Source organism: Panthera uncia (genome assembly GCF_023721935.1).
Source record: "Panthera uncia isolate 11264 chromosome A1 unlocalized genomic scaffold, Puncia_PCG_1.0 HiC_scaffold_16, whole genome shotgun sequence".
Classification (NCBI taxonomy): Eukaryota; Metazoa; Chordata; class Mammalia; order Carnivora; family Felidae; genus Panthera; species Panthera uncia.
Genome location: NW_026057576.1, coordinates 20803785 through 20822693, shown reverse-complemented (window position 1 = coordinate 20822693; position 18909 = coordinate 20803785). Strand labels below are relative to the sequence as shown.

Below are 18909 nucleotides of genomic sequence, written 5' to 3'. Positions count from 1 at the left end.
TTTTCAATTCAAGGATTTATTCCTCGTAAGTGTTTTCTAGTGCAATATACTGAAATATTTACAGTATTAGATTATAATCTCAAACATACATACAGTACAAAGAAAAGGAGCAAGAAACCAAAATTATTTACATTGTGGTAAACATCTAGATGGCATACAGTTGAAATGAAATGACTCAATTATTTCTCCATGTGATATTCATTTAGCCTCTTCAAAAAAGTTATTAACTGGATCTGTTAATCTCATTTTTCAGATAAATCAGTTACCTTTTTTTTCTTAATATTACTGTGGTTAAAAATTCCCATACTGAGAAGACAAAAATGATCAAGAGGGAAGACATGAGGAATAAGAACCATTTAAATGAGAATTAAAACTAGCCATATGAAATAATGATACCATAAAGAACAATATCAAAAACCCAGAATAAATAAATATGAATTTCTAAATTACTTTCGTTTATTATACAAGCAGACAGTTTCAGTATTTTCTGATTGGCTTTATTTTCTTAAATTCTATTTCCAGTGTCCATTAATCCGTTCTAAAACTAATAATTTACCCTGTTCACTTTTCAGATAATTTGTTTTAAGTATTTCCTATCAGAATAACTTGGTATCCTGAATTGACATTTTGAACACAGTTTTAAATGATAGTCACTGGAAAACAAATTCAGATGAATCCTAATTGTGGTCTTTTCAACATCACTAAGCAGTGATGCTGCTGGCTTTCTCAGGCCAGGTGAGAGTTGTAGATGATTCCAGAAGATTATAATGCTACTAGAAGCTATTTCTAAGTATCTTTCAAAATCCTTTCCGTCTAGATGTCCACCTCAGATAAAGATAAATCCCTAGTGTGGAGTATTAACTCATTCATGAAAAGAAACATAGTAACAACCAATTAAGTGCTTTCATGAATAGTTTTGTCTAAAAGCAGTGATTTTTGTTGGTGATCTCTCAGTGAAAAAATGATTTTAAGGATTCTGGGAAGGTCCTTCACAAGATACTTTTCCCTCTTAGCTAAATGATATCTAAAGTTCCACAAGTAGAGATTAATTTCTTGTGCTTAAGACTATGTCCCCTGTTAAATTACAGTAATTTCTCGATAAAGGCCACATGCTTATCTGCACATCAACTCCGTGAGCTAGATGCTATCACTACTCCCATTTTATAGATGTGGTCACACAGCTTAATGGCTGCTAGTGCTGGGATTCAAACACAAATGCATCTGAACTCCAAAGCCCAGATTGTTAATCACCACTTCTGTTCTTCCACTGACTCCTGATATGCTATTCTCCTGGGTTTTCCTTCCACCTGCTTGCTCCTTCTTGATCTCCCTGATTCTTTTTTCTTATACTTATGCCTTATATATAGAAAATCCTCTTCTCTGGGCGCCTGGGTGGCTCAGTCAGTTAAGCGTCTGACTTCAGCTCAGGTCATGATCTCACGGTTTGTGGGTTTGAGCCCCATGTCAGGCTCTGTCCTGACAACTCAGAGCCTGCAGCCTGCTTCGGATTCTGTGTCTCCCTCTCTCTCTGCCCCTCCCCCACTCATGTTCTGTCTCTCTGTCTCTCTCAAATATAAGTAAACATTAAAAAAAAAAAAAACCACTCCTCATTGTATACATTGTCCTTAATTACATCTACTCAAGCATTTGTGTACCATTTACTCCAGAATTTGTATAACTGGACCAGATCTTACTCTGGAGCCTGTATACCCAGTGTACTTGCCCTACTTAAATTTCTCACTTGTCTTCTGTCTTTATTCCCTATCTCAATGAATACTATTACTGTGCATATGGTTGCCCAAGTCAAAAACTTAGAAATCACTCTTGACTCTTCCCTCTTTTCCCTGCCACCTGAGTGACCTTTTAAACTAATCACATATAAGATGCTTAAACCTTTTGAGTGGCTCCCATAGGCTTTTGTATAAAACTCAAGTGAAAGGCTCTCCATGGCATGGCTTCTCCTGCCTCTAATACCTCTTTCTTCATCCTTTGTGTCCTCTCACATTGCATTTGTTTAAAATCTTGTCTCAGCTGTCCTATGGGGAGTTAAAAGTAGGCTTGGTCTTGGAGGCATCAGGCCAAAGTGTCAACAGGGAAACAACACCCCTTCTGAGACTGCGATGGTGGCAGCATCCCTAATTAGCCAGAAATCCCCTTTGGGTAAGGTGACTTTGCCAGGGAGATTTGGGACTATGAGGCCTAAGCCTTTATGACTCTTCTCACCCCACTGCTGAACCTAGAGATGTAGGTTTAATTTTTATTAAGGAAAATATATTTTTTGTAAGCTTACTAGGCTCTCTGCTTATTAATCCTCCTAATGGCTTCTCAAGTGACCTTTCTAAAGTGCAATAATCATGTCTCTCTGTTCTTTAAGGCCCTGTTAATTTTGAACATTTCATATGTTTTTACATTTAACATTTTAACAAATAAATTTTAACATTTTAGGTATTTTTGTTACTTTTAAACGTGGTGTGGGTGTGAGATTTGGCTTTTGCCAGTTTAATTGTATTTCTCATATTTCTGTGTTCAGCTTTCAAAGAATTATTTCCTCTAGGAAATTTTTTGTTTTTGTATAAACTCTACCCCCAACATGCAGCTTGAACTCACAACCCCATGATCAAGAGTTGCATGCTCTACCAACTGAGCCAGCCAGGCACCTCTCTCTAAGAATTTATGACTAAGGTGTTCATTTGCTGGGCATATGAAATATTGGTTCATCTATATAGCTATCTATAAAAAGTATAAACATTATTTTGGCTTCATATAATTATTTAAAAATTATAAAAGACATTTAAAAACGTTATTGTTAGACATTTAGTTACTTCACCAATTCTTGAGATGTTTCATTCTAAAACCATTTCCATACTCAGTGGAGGTTATATCCCTGAAACTTTTAAAATGCTTATACATACATCTACCACCAGCCTAGAATGAAGCCATTCCTTCTGTTTTCCAGGGACAGCAGAAATAGTACCATTAAAGTTTTCAACATATTTTTATGTTAGCAGAAATGAGTAAGATATTTAGGTCATATTCTTTGCTATTCTTTATAAAGAAACAGTGATAAAAATCTTTTTCCTCAAGGAAAAAAATAGACCAATTAAATCTTGACGTTATTTAGAAACCACGTGGATTCTCTATAACATATGCCTTGGGGAAATTACAGTCTATTTTTATTGAGCTCTTAAGCTATTCACTTTTATTATAGGTGATGCAAAAACTTTCTGGATGGAGCTGGAAGATGATGGAAAAGTGGACTCCATCTTTGAACAAGTGCAAAATGTGTTACAATCACTGAAACAAAAGATTAAAGATGGGTCTGCCACAAATAAAGGTATGAAGCACAAAAAACTTTTAATACATTTAATGTTAAATGTTACCCACTGGCAGTATAATACAGTGCTGTTTCCACTATGTTTCTTTTGTTATCTAAGAGCCTATCAGTTCTGTTTGCTTTGTGTGTGTTTGTACTCTGCTTCGACAAAAACATGCTTTTGCCATATGCCATAGACATTTTGTAAAAGTGGGTGAAAATGATTACTTTGAATGTTAGCTACTGAGTTTATCTCTTTTTCTGTCAGGCTCCCTTGTTTTCCCCAGATTTTATCTTTGCTTTCTCTTTATATCTCTTTTTGAGGGGTGATGGGTATTGCAAAAGTAATATCTGCTCATTGTACAGCGTTTAGTACCAATAGAAAAATATAACAAAAATTATCCACCACCCCATTACTCAGAGACACCTAATGTTTTTTAAGAATGCGAAAGTACATGTAACGATATTTTGCCTGCTTTAATCAGAACTTGCCTTCTATTTCAGCAGTCAGTTCTGTCAGCCAAGTTTGTATTTTTTCTGTTTCTTTGTTTTCAACCCTGGTTGGTTGTAGAACAGAAGACTTTTAGGTAGAAATTTACTTCTTTCCTTCAGGACATAAGATATTCAAGCAAATTTTCATTTGGACTCTTCTTAATACTTTGTGGATGTTTTTATGACATTAATCTTTTGTTTGCTTGTCCAAACAGTAGCACTGTTTTTCATTTTAATGTTCCTTCTCATTCCTTCATGAGTCAGATATATCTAGTTTTGAATCCAGTTCTAACAACTCCTAGCTGAATGACCTGGAATAAATAGTTTAACTCCTAAGCTTCAATTTCTGTTTCTAATGCAGGTAATCATAAGAATCTCTCAGAGGAGTTAATGAAGATTAAGATAAAGTACATAAATTATTTAGCACAGTAGCTGGCACAATGAAAATGATGCTGCTGCTGCTGGTTTTCATGCATTTTTCCTTTCCTTAACAGAATACATCCAAGCAATGATTCTAGTGAATGAAGCAACCATAAGTAACAATTCAACATTGATAAAGGGTATGTGCATTAATAATCCCAATTTTGAGTATTCTGTTATTTTCTTGACTTGATGCAGGCTTAATTGAGTTCAGATTATGTGAGATTACCTAAAGATAATTTAATATAAAATGTAAGACCTATACTGGTAAATTATATAAATCAGTGTCCCTATTAAATAAAAAGTCCTACCCATCCAGCGATAGGAAATGCACACTCTTCTAAGCCTCTTAGGAAATGAACAAATGTATCTCTTCTTCAAAAAATTCTAAGACCCCAGACTACTGTAAACCCACCTTGTGTGAAAAACAATACTAGAAAGGTATATTCTGGCATAGATAAGTTAGTGTAAAATTTTTTTATTTCTAGATTATTAGACCATTAGTCTTGCAGACTCTAAACAAATTAGGTTTCGGAGGAATTGATCAAAGATACTGTACCAGAACTAGGAATATAAAATTAAAAAGTTGTTTTATCAGAATCACTCTCCTATAAGTCTTAGTCTATCTCAAATTTCCTAAAATATTGAGAAGGTACTTTACTGGATTTTAATGCTGCTAAATATTATTAACAAATTATAATTTAAGTTACATAATTTGGGGTCTTAAGGTTTTAAATCTCTGAAAATATAGCCTAGCATCATGAGTCTATTTTAAAGAAACCTTTTTCTTATTCAAAAGTATTCTCAATTTCAGTAGCTAATGTATAGTTTTAGAAGAGTAGTTTCTTTTTTTTTTTTATGTTTATTTATTTTTGAGACAGAGAAAGACAGAGCATGAATGGGGGAGGGTCAGAGAGAGAGGGAGACACAGAATCTGAAGCAGGCTCCAGGCTCTGAGCTGTCAGCACAGAGCCCGACGTGGGGCTTGAACCCATGAACCGCAAGATCATGACCTGAGCTGAAGTCGGACGCTTAACCGACTGAGCCACCCAGGCGCCCCAAGAGTAGTTTCTTTAAGAAAACAACCTTACTCAGTATCTTTCAGTAGCACTTGGAATCAACATACTTGAGAGATCACACTAGTTTTGCAAGAAGAGGCTTTTAAATGCAGGAGGTGGTAAGAGGAACTAATTCTAAAACAATTTATTTCTCACTAACAAAGTAAATTGGGTTTTGGTTTTTTTGTGATAATTTTATCAATAGAAATATTGAATATTACAATTTTGTATTTTTATATAGTTCCTCTGAAATGTAATGAATTTATCAAAAGTATATATTTGCCAGTGGTATAGAGCAATATTTGTAAGTAAGGAATTGGGGAGTTATGTAATTGACATTGTTGGCAAAACAAAGATTAAAAACTTTCTAAAAACATTGAAACTGGGAAAGACAAAAGGACTTCATGTTAAGGTCAAAACAAGGTATCCCATATCCAACTTGAGTCCCAAACCACAGATTACCTTTATTTTCTTTGTTTGTGTCTAACTGTAAATATGTGCTATGTCCCCAAACAAAGGATTGGATGCTGTTTTCTTGAGAGGAGTTATTATTTCCCCTTTCCTCCCTTATCTGATGATTAATTTTAAAATCTCCATGTTTGGGGGCTCCTGGGTGGCTTAGTCGGTTAAGCATCTGATTTTGGCTCAGGTCATGATCTCATGGTACTTGAGTTCAAGCCCCGCATCAGGTTCTCTGCTGTTAACACAGAGCCCGCTTCAGATTCTCTGTCCCCATCTCTCTCTGCCCCTCCTTGCTGGTTTGTTCTCTCTCTCTCTCAAAATAAATAAAATCTCCATGTTTCAGTAAGTTTTATTTTTAATTATGTTTATATACATTTATTCTATTCATATTTGTTAGTATGGATTTTTATGATTTATGCAAAGAAATTAGTTGGGAAAAATCAGAAATGCTTAAATTGTAAAACTTAATTTTAATCAGGTATTATAGCTCTTTTCAACTATCGGATTTTAAACCTTTCTTTATCTTGATAATTAAAGAGGGATAATTGTTTTCCAGATAGCCAAGTAGTGGCCTCATGTTATAACTTAAATTATTCTTTTATTTACTTAAAGTTTTTTCCTTTTTTTTTTTTTTAATGTTTGTTTATTTTGAGAGAGAGCGTGAGCAAGGAAGAGGCAGAGAGAGAGTGAGAGAGGGAGTATCCCAAGGAGGCTCCCTGCTGCCAGCACAAAGCCCTATGAGGGACTTGAGCCCATGAACTGTGAATTCATGACCTGAGCTGAAACCAAGAGTTGGACACTTTACCAACTGAGTCACCCAGGTGCCCCAAACTTTTTCTTCTTAATAAGATTGATCTGCAGTAAAAGACCAATGTAAGTTAATAACCTGAAGCAAGATGAGAATCCCTTTTTTTCTTAAAGGTCCTCAATGCATAAGAAAAAACATGTTTAAAAAATATCTTTAAACCAAACATAGAATTTTCTACATAACATTTTTCAAAATAAGAACAGGGAATCCATAACTTTTTTCACTAAATACACAGCTTACTTCTATTATTGTAGTCATGTTAGAGAGTAAAAATAGATGAAGTAGAAAAAACACAAGATAGAGGGTGAAATTAAATGCAGGAGCACCTGGGTGGCTCAGTTGGTTAAGCATCCGGCTTAAGCTCAGGTCCTGATCTTGCAGTTCATGGACTCAAGCCCTGTGTTGGGCTCTGTGCTGACAGCTCTGAGCCTGGAACCTGCATCGGATTCTGTCTGTCTGTCTGTCTGTCTCTCTCTCTCTCTCTCTCTCTCTCTATCTCTCTCTCTCTGCCCCTCCCCCACTCACACTCTGTCTGTCTCAAAAATGAGTCAATGTTAAAAAAAATTTTTTTTAAATAAAAAGAAATTAAGTGAAGAAAGATATAGGAAAGACTAAGTAATATGAAAAGACAAGTGGAAGTACAAAAAGAGGTACCCAAATACCCCACCCTCCAAAAATATAGATAGCAGTGGGAACAATGAGAAAGCAAAAGATAACATAAATTTTCCATTTTGTGACCTTTTATAGTACGAGCTATGTTATTTTTCTATAAAATACAGGCAGAAATAAGGATACTCGATGTTTACCTTAAAGGTTGATTAAAATTCAAATAAAGTTCAGGGCAAACTAAATTTTCTCCAGTAGAAGTATCTTCTACCCTAAGTCTTTTACTTGATCATATCTTATTTTGTCAATATTTTTGAAAATATTCACACCTGATTTTTTAATTTAATCTTGATATTTTCATATGTTTGCAGATTTAAGGGCGCCATGTATCTCTAATCAATAAAGATATTGTTTAGATATTAGAGTAGATGATTCTTAACTTGATATACTTAATACTCATGTTTGTATTTTTTTCATGTAGATCATACATCGGTGATCCAGAATGAACAGAAAAACAAATCAGGTTCATTGCCTTCTACATCATATGAAGACTCCTTTCCAGAAGACTGTACATTTCTGTATGTATATAGGTTAAATTTTTTTTATGTTGTCAATGCTTTCATTTCCAGAAAGAGAATTATTCTTTCTAATCATTTGACATAAGAATAGATAAAATATATAAAAAAAAATTTTCCCATCAACTTGAAAAGTCATAAATTTTAGTATTTTATGTAGGATAAAGGTTCATGAGTCTCTTAACAAGGTATTTACTTGTTAATATCCCTAGGTAATCAAGTCTTTGAATAAAATTTAGCTTAAGATGTCTTTGTATATAGGGGCACGTGGGGGCTCAGTTGGTTGAGCATCTGACTCGAATCATCTCAGTTCATGTCTTGATCTCAGGATCAAGAGTTCAAGCCTCGTGTTGGACCTGAAGCCTACTTTAAAAAAAAAAAAAAAAAAAAGATGTCTTTGTGTATGTTATTAATATACTAAAAGCTACCAAGTTGGCAATTTTTTTAACTAAAAAATTATTTTTCCTGGAGTATTTTTTTTTTTTAAGGATTTTATTTTTAAGTAATCTCTACTCCCAATGTGGGGCTTAAACTCAGCCCTGAGATCAAAAGTCACATGCACGACTGCCTGAACCAGCAGTCCTAGATTATTTCTTTTAAAGTGGAGGGTAACAGTATTTTTTTTTAAGTTTATTTATTTTGAGAAAGAGAGGGATACATGAACCATGAAATCATGACCTGAGTTGAAATCAAGAGTCAGATGCTCAACCACCTGAACCACCCAGGTGCTCCAAACAGTATTTCTTTCAGTACCAATTCAGCTTTTCAAATACTTAAATGGCTCTAAATTACTTAGGAGAATAGGCTAAATTTTTCTGACTGTTTCTTTCTCCTTTTACCATTTCAGTAAAGATTCCTTAGCATAAAGTAGAATCATATGAAAGGAAATCTGACATTGTGACACATAATCTTTATTTTTAGGAGGTAACACCTATACTAAAACCTTTAAGAAGTAGTTTAAAGGAAGTTCCTGAAAGTATTTTGTGCTACACCAGGGAACAATTTCAAAAACAAAAGTGTCTTTATAAAGAAAGTTCTTAAGTTAATTGCCTTATTTTGTTTGTCTTTTCAGCTACATATTAAATTGACAAAAAAAAAAAAACTGTCAGTGTAGAATTTTTTTTTTTATGCTTATTTATTTGGAGAGGGAAGGACAGAGCATGAGCAGGGGAGGAGCAGAGAGGGAGGGAGTGAGGTAGAGAGAATTCCAAACAGGCTGCCCTGCCAGCACAGAACCTGGTGCAGAGTTCACTCTCACAAACCATGAGATTGTGACTTGAGTCAAAATCAAAAGTTGGACACTTAACCAGCTGAGCCACCCAGGCTCCCCTAGAATTCTTTTTGTTGTTTTTTTAGGGTTTATGAGTGTTACAGATTGACTATTTTGCATATGATTTGCATTTGCAAATACTAGAGATGTCATTACAGTTTGATACTTATTTATTTTTTTTTTAAATTTTTTAATGTTTATTTATTTTTGACAGAGACAGAGAGAGAATGTGAGTGGGTTAGGGGCAGAGAGAGAGCAAGACACAGACTCCAAAGCAGGCTCCAGGCTCCGAGCTGTCAGCACAGAGCCTGATGCGGGGCTCGAACTCATGAGCTGTGAGATCATGACCCGAGCTAAAGTCAGATGCTCAACTGACTGAGCCACCCAGGCGCCCCGTTTGATACTTATTTTAAAATACTCTCAGAGGGGGTGCCTGGGTGGCTTGGTGGGTTAAGCATCCGACTTCAGCTCAGGTCACGATCTCGCGGTCTGTGAGTTCGAGCCCCGCGTTGGGCTCTGGCTGATGGCTCAGAGCCTGGAGCCTGCTTCCAATTCTGTGTCCCTCTCTCTCTGCCCTTCCCCCGTTCATGCTCTGTGTCTCTCTGTCTCAAAAATAAATAAACGTTAAAAAAATTAAAAAAAAAAAATACTCTCAGAGAAAGCCAGAAATTCTGGTCTTCTGATCTACAAAATTTCATTACCTTGTAAAAACAAGTTCAGTCACTTTAAATCACTAAAATACAAGATTCTTTTTCATATAAATTACCACCAAAACTCTCTCATTTTCTATTTATTTCATTAAAATTTTTATTTCAAACATAAATGCAAGAGTTGGTTTATTCTTTTATTTATTTATTTATTTTGTTTAAGTTTATTTATTTAGAGAGAGCAAGTGCAAGTGGGGGCAGGGGCAGGGAGAGAGAGAGAGAGAGAGGGAGAAGCCTAAGCAGGCTCCTCTAGGTCAGCGCAAAGCCCATTGAGAGGCTCTAATTCACGAAACTGAGATCATGACCTGAGCCAAAATCAAGAGTCAACCTATAGGAAAAAAAAAAACCACATTGGTAGAAGAATTAACAATTGCATCAAGAGACCGAATAAGCATAGAAAAAAATAACATTTTTATGTATTTGTAAGAATGTGGGGTATTGTTAAGTCAGTAAGTCAGAAGTCATTCAGTAAAAGAAAGACTTGTTATACAGTAAATGACTCTGGAACAATTGGATATTATTTAGAAAATTTAAGTTAGATCTTCATGGCACATCAGAATAAATTCCACATGAAACTGGACTCCCAATTCATGGAAAAATTAATTAACTAAAAATTAGAATCCTAAAAAATAATCATAGTAATAATAAAGATTAGATGTCTTCCCATGACATTATGTATCACCAATTTACTCATTACATTATTTACACTTTATTATATATACTTAGTTCTTTGTCTAAAATGTAAACTCCTTGAGATCGCAGAGCTTTTCATCATTACTTCTGTAGCACCTGGTGCATAGCAGGCACTCAAAAAATCTGATGGAAGAATGAATAAGTGAATGAACAAACAAACCCCTGATAGGAAATTGGAGAAAGCATATGAACAGACAGTTAACCATAAGGGAAAAACCAGTAAACATGAAATTATGTTCAATCTCTCTATTCCTAGAGAAAAACATTAAGGAGGTAATAAAGTACTGTTTTTCATTTATCAAATCGGTTAAAATTTTTAGAATAATCAATTGATCAACACTCATACTGTATAAATTGATCCGGCCTTTTTGAGAATCGGTTTGGTTAGCCTGTATTGGTTAAAATGTGTGTACCTCCTAGTGCCATGATTGTGGTCTCTAAATGTTATTGCTCATTAAGTGGAACCATAGTCCTTTGGAGAAATGGCTAACTCCAGACCTGGGGCATCTTGTGACAGAAAGCAAGAAGGCTATCAAAGACTACCAAGTGTGTTAGAAAGATAGGAGCAAACTGGAAAGAGCTCCCACTGACCAAAAAATGGCACAATTTGGATATCAAAAGGAATAATCACTGTGATTGATTTAAACACATTAAATACTTAAAAACCCATTTTAAATTTTAAAAATAACATTTTAAAAGTCACGGGGGGTGCCTGGGTGGCTCAGTTGGTTAAATGTTCGACTTCCGGCTCAGGTCATGGTCTTACAGTTCATGAGTTCAAGCCCCACATTGGGCTCTGTGCTGGCAGCTTGAAGCCTGGCGCTTGCTTCGGATTCTGTCTCCCTCTCTCTCTGCCCTTCACCTGCTCACGCTCTCTCTTTCTCTCTCTCTCTCTCAAAAATAAATAAACATTAAACAAAATTTAAAAATCAGTCACTTTGGTAGTTGCTAGGATACAACTCACCATTCTGAGCACTAGTAATTAAAGAGAAAGAATCAAGCATTTATCCTGCCTTTCCTATATTAACTGTATTTCAGATAACCCAAGAGTTGATGAGGAAAATTTCTTCCTTATCAAAGAACTCCAGCCAAAAAATGCAGTAGAAATGGTAGAATTAGAAGATTGTTATTTTTACAACTTCCCCCCCTTTCCCAAAGAAACAGTGACCTTAGGCCAGTGCTGTTAAACTAATTGTGGTAAGAACAGGTGTTTTGTTTTGTTTTGTTTTAAACTTCAAATTTATTGAGGATGAATACTCATAAAATACAATGAAATGTTGCAGCAGTGTTAAATTGCTGTAAAAGTTCCTAAACTTTTACAACTTTATATTTTTGTACTTATGAATTGGTAGCCAACCACTGTAGGATGACACCACCATACCTTGAGTAGCATTGACCTAGATAATGTTAATGAGTGAATAACTAAACTATTAAGTGAAAGATTTATAGCACTGTCCTCCCTGTCCCCCACCACCTAAATTGAACTTGAATCTAATCAAGCTTCTAAAACTGACTACTGATTTACCAAATAGAGGGATAGAGGGATAGAGGGATGAGTTAAATGACACCACCACAAGGGAAGCATCAACCAAATTCTAGAATGTGGGAAATGCTACAGGACAAATGACACAGTTACTCAACTGCAACAAATAAATGTCATAAAATGAAGAGAGAGGGGCACTGCTATAAGATTAGAGACTAAAAGACATCTGAATCAAATCCAGCGTGTGGGACTTGTTTGAATTCTGATTCAGATTTTAAGATAATCACTGATATGTGAAGATGGGTCACTGAGATTGTAGGTTCTTTTAAAAACCTTACTTTAAAAAAATTTTTTTTTGTTTTTAATGTTTATTTTTGAGAGAGAGAGAGTGTGAGCGGGCAAGAGGTAGAGAGAGAGGGAGACACAGAATCTGGAGTAGACTCCAGGCCCTGAGCTGTCAGCACAGAGCCCAATGCGGGGCTTGAACCCACGAACTGTAAGATCATGACCTGAGCTGAAGTCGGATGTTTAACCGACTGAGCCACCCAGATGCCCCTAAAAACCTTATTTATTAGACATACATACTGAATTATTTCAGGTAAAAGATGTAATGTCTAGGATTTGCTTTAGAATACCCCATGTTTTGTGGGTGTGGGGCAAGAGGGGGGAAAATAGAAGTAAAATAGGCAACATGTTGATAACTACTGAAGTTTGGTAACAAGTGTCAAAGATAAACAAAACCAGACATTGAAGTGATGAAAACATTTTATGCAGTAACTACTGATATTAAGGAAAAAAGCTGAGCTCTATTCCAGTTTATGCTGGGGTGACTAGTGTTTTAAAGGCAAATGAGGGAGTAGAGATAGAAGAAGAGAGGAACCCAAGTGAAAAATTACAGAGTCAGTGTGAATGTTTATGAGGCCAGCTATGTGTCCTAGCTGGGATCATCAATGTTAGGATCTCTCCTCCCACAGAGACTGGAAGACAGAGGCCTTACCCTTCCTGATGATTAACTTTCAAAGGAAGGCCCTTCAGGACCTTGAGAAAGGCACTCTTTTTTTTTTTTTTTTTTTTTTTTGTTTTTTTATTTTTGAGACAGAGAGAGACAGAGCATGAATGGGGGAGGGGCAGAGAGAGAGGGAGACACAGAATCGGAAGCAGGCTCCAGGCTCTGAGCCATCAGCCCAGAGCCTGACGCGGGGCTCGAACTCACCAACGGTGAGATCGTGACCTGAGCTGAAGTCGGACGCTCAACTGATTGGGCCACCCAGGCGCCCCAAGGCACTCTTGAGTTGTAGGAGATAAATACACATCTTAGAGGAATGGAAGAAAGATTCACAATTGTAAGCCCCTTTTTAGTAACTGTTCTAAGGAAGGAAGGTCAGGAGCTTATCTTCAGATTTTGGCTACAAGAAACCATGAACTGTCTTGACAGCCTTGAGCTTTCTTAGGCAGGCACGTTAGTGGGGGGGATTTGGTTCATCCCAGAGACTTGGTCTTATGCTGCTAGAAGCCTTGCTGGAGTTTTGTTGTGGTAGTGCACAGGTTTAGATGGAGGCATCATGTGCTAAGAGTTCTACAGTTCTTACAAGTATATGGGGATCCAATATATCAGGTTTGTGTTGTTGTTGTTGTTTTTTAATTTTTAATGTTTATTTTTGAGAGAGAGAGAGAGAGAGAGACAGAGTGCAAGTGGGGGAGGGGCAGAGAGAGAGAGGGAGACACAGATTCTGAAGCAGGCTCCAGGCTCTGAGCTGTCAGCGCAGAGCCTGACTCAAGGCTCAAATTCATGGACTGCGAGATCAAGACCTGAGCCAAAGTCAGAAGCTTAACTGACTGTGACACCCAGGTTCCCCCAATGTATCAGGTTTTTTAATGAGAAAATACACAGTTATCTAAGTTTGCAAGTTTTATTAATAAGAGGTTATTTTAAAATGTGTATTCTAGTTACCTAATAACTCTTCTTAAAGGAATGTACCCTAAGGTAATAATCAGGAATTTGGTCAAGGATTTATGTATGAGGATGTTGATCAAAGTAGTAACATACAGGAAAATTGGAAACAAATGTTTTCTACATTAAAAGGTTTGTATTAAATACATTCTAGCACATCCTTTCATCTATTAGATTGTCAGAAATCCCAAAGCATCAAGAGCCATTGTCTGATAAGGCTCTGCAAAAGCAGGTACTCTCATAAATTGCTCAAAGGGCTGACCCCATGGAGAACAATTAGGCAATCTTTACAAATTACTAATTCATTTACCCTGTGACCTAGTACTGCCCCTTCTGGAAATGTATTCTGAAGTGATAATCTTTACATGTATGAAATTGTTATGCACAAGGTTATTCACTGCATAATGATTTGTAATAGCAAAAGATTGGAAACAACAGAAGACTAGTTAAATAAATTGTGGAATTTATGCAAAGGATTGCTATATAGCTAGAAAGGGGATGGGGAACTTCATATCTCTGCTTTCAGTAAGTAGCCATTAGTTACTTGTGCCTATTTAAATTTGAATTATTTGAATTAAAATTAAATTTGAATTGATCAAAATTAAAAAAAAATTTTTTTAGTCATGCTAGCCACATTTAAAAGTGCTGAATAATTCGCCACATGTGGCTAGTGGGGCTCCCAAATTGAACAGCACAGATATGAAACATTTCCATCAATGCAGAAAGTTTTATTGGATAGTGCTGCTTTATATGGTAATTGTAAAAATATCTCTAAAATACCTATATAACTTTTATAATAAATAACAGATCCCTAAAGATAGAAAATACTATGTAAAGCAAAACTTAGTTTCTTCAGGTATCTGAAGAAAGATTAAAACCCAAGTTCCATATACATGGAGTCTTTTCACAGATTTTTTTTCTTAAATTCAGTAACCTCTCCATTTTCTCATGTCAGTTGATTATTTTAAAATATGTCAGTATGATGCTAGGTGTAATACATATTACAGAAAAAAACTGGTACAATTGTTGAAGGATTCCTGATGAATTCGTAATTTTTTTAGCTAGCCTTTACCGGTTTTCTTACAAGCGAACCCAAGCATGCCTGAAGAAGTAACATTCCTCAAAGTGCATGCTCTAAATAAACTCTAAATTTGATAGGTACTGTAGCACGGAGTTACACCTGTAATCAAACTTTCTGGAATATTCTGAAATTAGGTTATTGTATAATAGGAAAGATACTTGGTGTTTGTTCTGATCCTGTGTAGACTCTAAAACCTTTGGAGTCGGCTGAAGAATGAATGTCTTTGGCATGCTAATGAAATGACTCTTAATGAGGGGCTCCTGGGTAGCCTCAGGGTGGGGGCTAGTCAACCAAAGACTAAACATTATGATTAGAAGCTGGAAACCTTCAGTCCTACCTCCCAACCTCCAGGGAGGGGTGAAGGGTTGGAGGTTGAGATAATCTCCATTGGCAAATGATTTGATCAGTCATGCTTACATAATAAAGTCTCCATAAAAACCTCTAAATGGACAGGGTTCTGGAAGCTTTCCTGGTTGGTAAATGCTTTGAGGTGCTGGGAGGGTGGTGCACACAGAGAGGGTAGGAACACTCCATGCCAGTTCCCACTTACTTTGCCTCATGCACTTCTTACATTTGGCTGTCCCTGAGTTGTATCTTATTATAAACTGGTAATAGTAATTAAAGTGAGTCTTTCTAGCAAATTACCAAACTTGAGGAAAGCATGTGGAAAACCCCTGGTTTGGTCAAAAGTTTGAGTGGCCTGGAACTTGTGTTTGGCATCTGAAGTGGGGACAGTCTTGTGGGACTGAGCTCTTTAACACCTGGGAGCTGATGCTGCCTCCAAGTAGATAGATAGTGTCAGAATTGGACCGAATTGTTAGACACCCAGTTGAAGAGGTAGACACCATGTATTTGGTGTCCAAAGGAAAAAAATCCCTAAGGTGTAACTTCTATATGGCTATAGAACATAATAAGTAAAATGTGTATTTCAGAGTCTGGCTTATTGTATTATGTCTAAAAAGAAGATAATAGGAACTAATTGCACCTTAGTGTACAATGTTTTTTAAAAATGGGGAATTGTGCTATATATTTGAGATACTAATGAATAATTAATTTTAAACAGATCTACAAAAAATAAGGAAATTCCTCCTTTGGAAAATAAAGCTGCATACATTACAGAAAAGAAATCATCTTTGAATTTACGTTACCAAAGTCATGACTGCTCTAGAACTTGTCTGATGAAAATGCCACTAACCTTCAAGGGAGAAAACCCTCTGCAGCTACCAATCAAATGCCACTTCCAAAGACGACACGCAAAGACAAACTCTCATTCTTCAGCACTCCACGTGAGTTATAGAACCCCTTGTGGAAGGAGTCTACGAAACGTGGAGGAAGTTTTTCGTTACCTGCTTGAGACAGAGTGTAACTTTTTATTTACAGATAACTTTTCTTTCAATACCTATGTTCAGTTGACTCGGAATTACCCAAAACAAGAAGAAATTGTTTCTGATGTGGATATTAGCAATGGAGTGGAATCGGTACCCATTTCTTTCTGTAATGAAATTGACAATAGAAAGCTTCCACAGTTTAAGTACAGAAGGACTATGTGGCCACGAGCATATTATCTAAACAGCTTTTCCAACATGTTTACTGATTCATGTGACTGTTCTGAGGGCTGCATAGACATGTGAGTAGAGAAACATGGCATTTCCAAACGTCTTCTGAATGTAGGGTACTTGTCAAGAAGTCCTGCTGTGTATCAGTTTGTCTGTCTGTCTAAACTCTGTTTACCAAGAATCTAAAATGGAAAGATACACTCTCACCAGCAATAGAAAAGAAAACTGCTTGCCAAATACAATAGTAAATTAAAAATTCTTTCTGCCAAGGATGAGTATTTCCTGTAATCTAGTACCACAATCATTATAGCAGCAAGTCCAGCTAATGCCATGTAACAGTGCCATACACTGTGACGAGCACTTTACATACACTTTTTTATTTAATCCTCACACACCTTCTGAGGTAGGTAATGTTACTTCTGTGTTACAAATGAGGAAGTTGAGAAGCCAATTTTAAGATCATAGTGCAAACAAATTGAAAAGCCAGGACTGGAACCCATGCTGTTAATCATTATGTTATATGTCTTATTTTACTTTTACAGATATTTCTTTGCTGCTTTTTTATAAACACTTATTTTTTTATTAAATTTTTTTTTTTTTTTTTTACATTTTACTTATTTTTGAGAGAGAGAGAGAGACAGAGCACAAGTGGGGGAGGGACAGAGAGAGGGAGACAAAGAATCCGAAGCAGGCTCCAGGCTCCCAGCTGTCAGCACAGAGCCCGATGTGGGGCTCAAACCCACAAACCCGAGCCAAAGTCATTTGCCCAACCGACTGAGCCACCCAGGCGCCCCTTATAAATAGTTATAATTAGTATTCTCATAACATTGGCATTCCATTAAAAAATTAAAACATATTCCAATATATTAGGAATTTGAAAATTTTGTTTTAAAGGTATGTAAGATACATGTGTTTGTAGGTAGGCATATATAGAGTGGAGTTGCATTATACATATTTAATTTAATGCAAATTTAGCTACCTGTACTTGGCAAAAGAAGAAGAGAGAGAGAAATAAATAATTTAAATAGTAAAGATAGTAGTTTCACCGTTTTCTCTGTTAGTTGAAGTGTGAGATGAGATACATGAATTTGCTGTTACCTCAGTTTGGCTCAGTTTTTTAGGCCTGTCATAGAGGCCTAAAGAGAAAAATCTCTTTAGAGAGAGAAATCTCTTACAGTGCCAGGTTTTATTTTGTTTAAAAATAAGTTGTTGTTTTTTTGTCTTAACATTGCCTCTAAGTATAATCTAACTACATGTGGCCAAGCCCCAATCTCTCAGTGCTGGAGACAAAAAAAAAAAAAAAAAAAAAACTATTGGACACTGTTACCTAATGGTCAGTTTTTGAGATTTTTTAAAAGAATCTTGGCTATATGCAATTTTTGCTTTAATACCATGGACACTAATCTGTATATAAAATGTGCCACCAGTATACATATTTGCATCTATTGGCCAGAAATTATAGGAGAAATCACAAAAGCAAAGGCTGAAACCCATTGGGATCTGGAAATGGACACAAGCACTGTGGCCAGGGTTTCTAACTCTTACAGGAATGGGAATTAAACATGTCCCATGCATGGCATTGAGTGGGCACTGAGTTCTCCTGGGAATGGAAACAGGGACCTCTACAGGACTGGGAACAGGCTAATTATCTCACAAAGCCTAGAATGAGATTAACAATAACTGGTTGCAGAGCAATGAAACCCATAGTCATAGCCAGAGCAACAGGGAAAGGAGTCAACATAAAGGAGTACCCAGGAGTAAACCTTATGGAAAGGTATGATTTCTTTTTTTAATTTTTTAATATTTATTTTTGAGAGAGCATACGAGTAGAGGAAGGGAGGAGAGAGAGGGGAGACACAGAATCCAAAGCAGGCTCCAGGCTCTGAGCTGTCAGCACAGAGCCCGATGCAGGGCTTGAACTCACGAGCTGTGAGATCATGACCCGAGCCGAAGTCAGACGCTTAGCCGACTGAGCCATTCAGGTGCCCCAAGGTATGATTTCATACAGAGCATACAGAGATGTTTAGGACCATAAAGACAGTGTGAATCTCAACAAATGAGAGAATTCACACCTGAAGAATCAGAGATAAATGCAGAATCTGATTAAAAGAGACTTTAAAAGGGGCGCCTGGGTGGCTTAGTCGGTTAAGCGGCCGACTTCGGCTCAGGTCATGATCTCACAGTCCGTGAGTTCGAGCCCCGCATCGCGCTCTATGCTGACAGCTCAGAGCCTGGAGCCTGTTTCAGATTCTGTGTCTCCCTCTCTCTGACCCTCCCCTGTTCATGCTCTGTCTCTCCCCGTCTCAAAAATAAATAAAACACAGGGGCGCCTGGGTGGCGCAGTCGGTTAAGCGTCCGACTTCAGCCAGGTCACCATCTCGCGGTCTGTGAGTTTGAGCCCCGCGTCAGGCTCTGGGCTGATGGCTCGGAGCCT

At 36.7% G+C, this 18909-nt stretch overlaps 1 protein-coding gene across 4 annotated transcripts in view; it reads left to right on the top strand.

Annotated features, from left to right (window-relative positions):
• Positions 1–18909, top strand: part of SETDB2 (SET domain bifurcated histone lysine methyltransferase 2) — a 58935-nt gene that overhangs the window by 11283 nt on the left and 28743 nt on the right. For 3 of the 4 annotated variants that reach the window (XM_049646887.1, XM_049646886.1, XM_049646888.1), the window contains 4 exons: positions 3209–3334; positions 4300–4365; positions 7641–7737; positions 15983–16546. In XM_049646887.1, the coding sequence (XP_049502844.1) occupies positions 3209–3334; positions 4300–4365; positions 7641–7737; positions 15983–16546 (853 nt within the window). The remainder of the gene's footprint in view (positions 1–3208; positions 3335–4299; positions 4366–7640; positions 7738–15982; positions 16547–18909) is intronic. The other variant, XM_049646889.1, reaches the window with a different exon arrangement.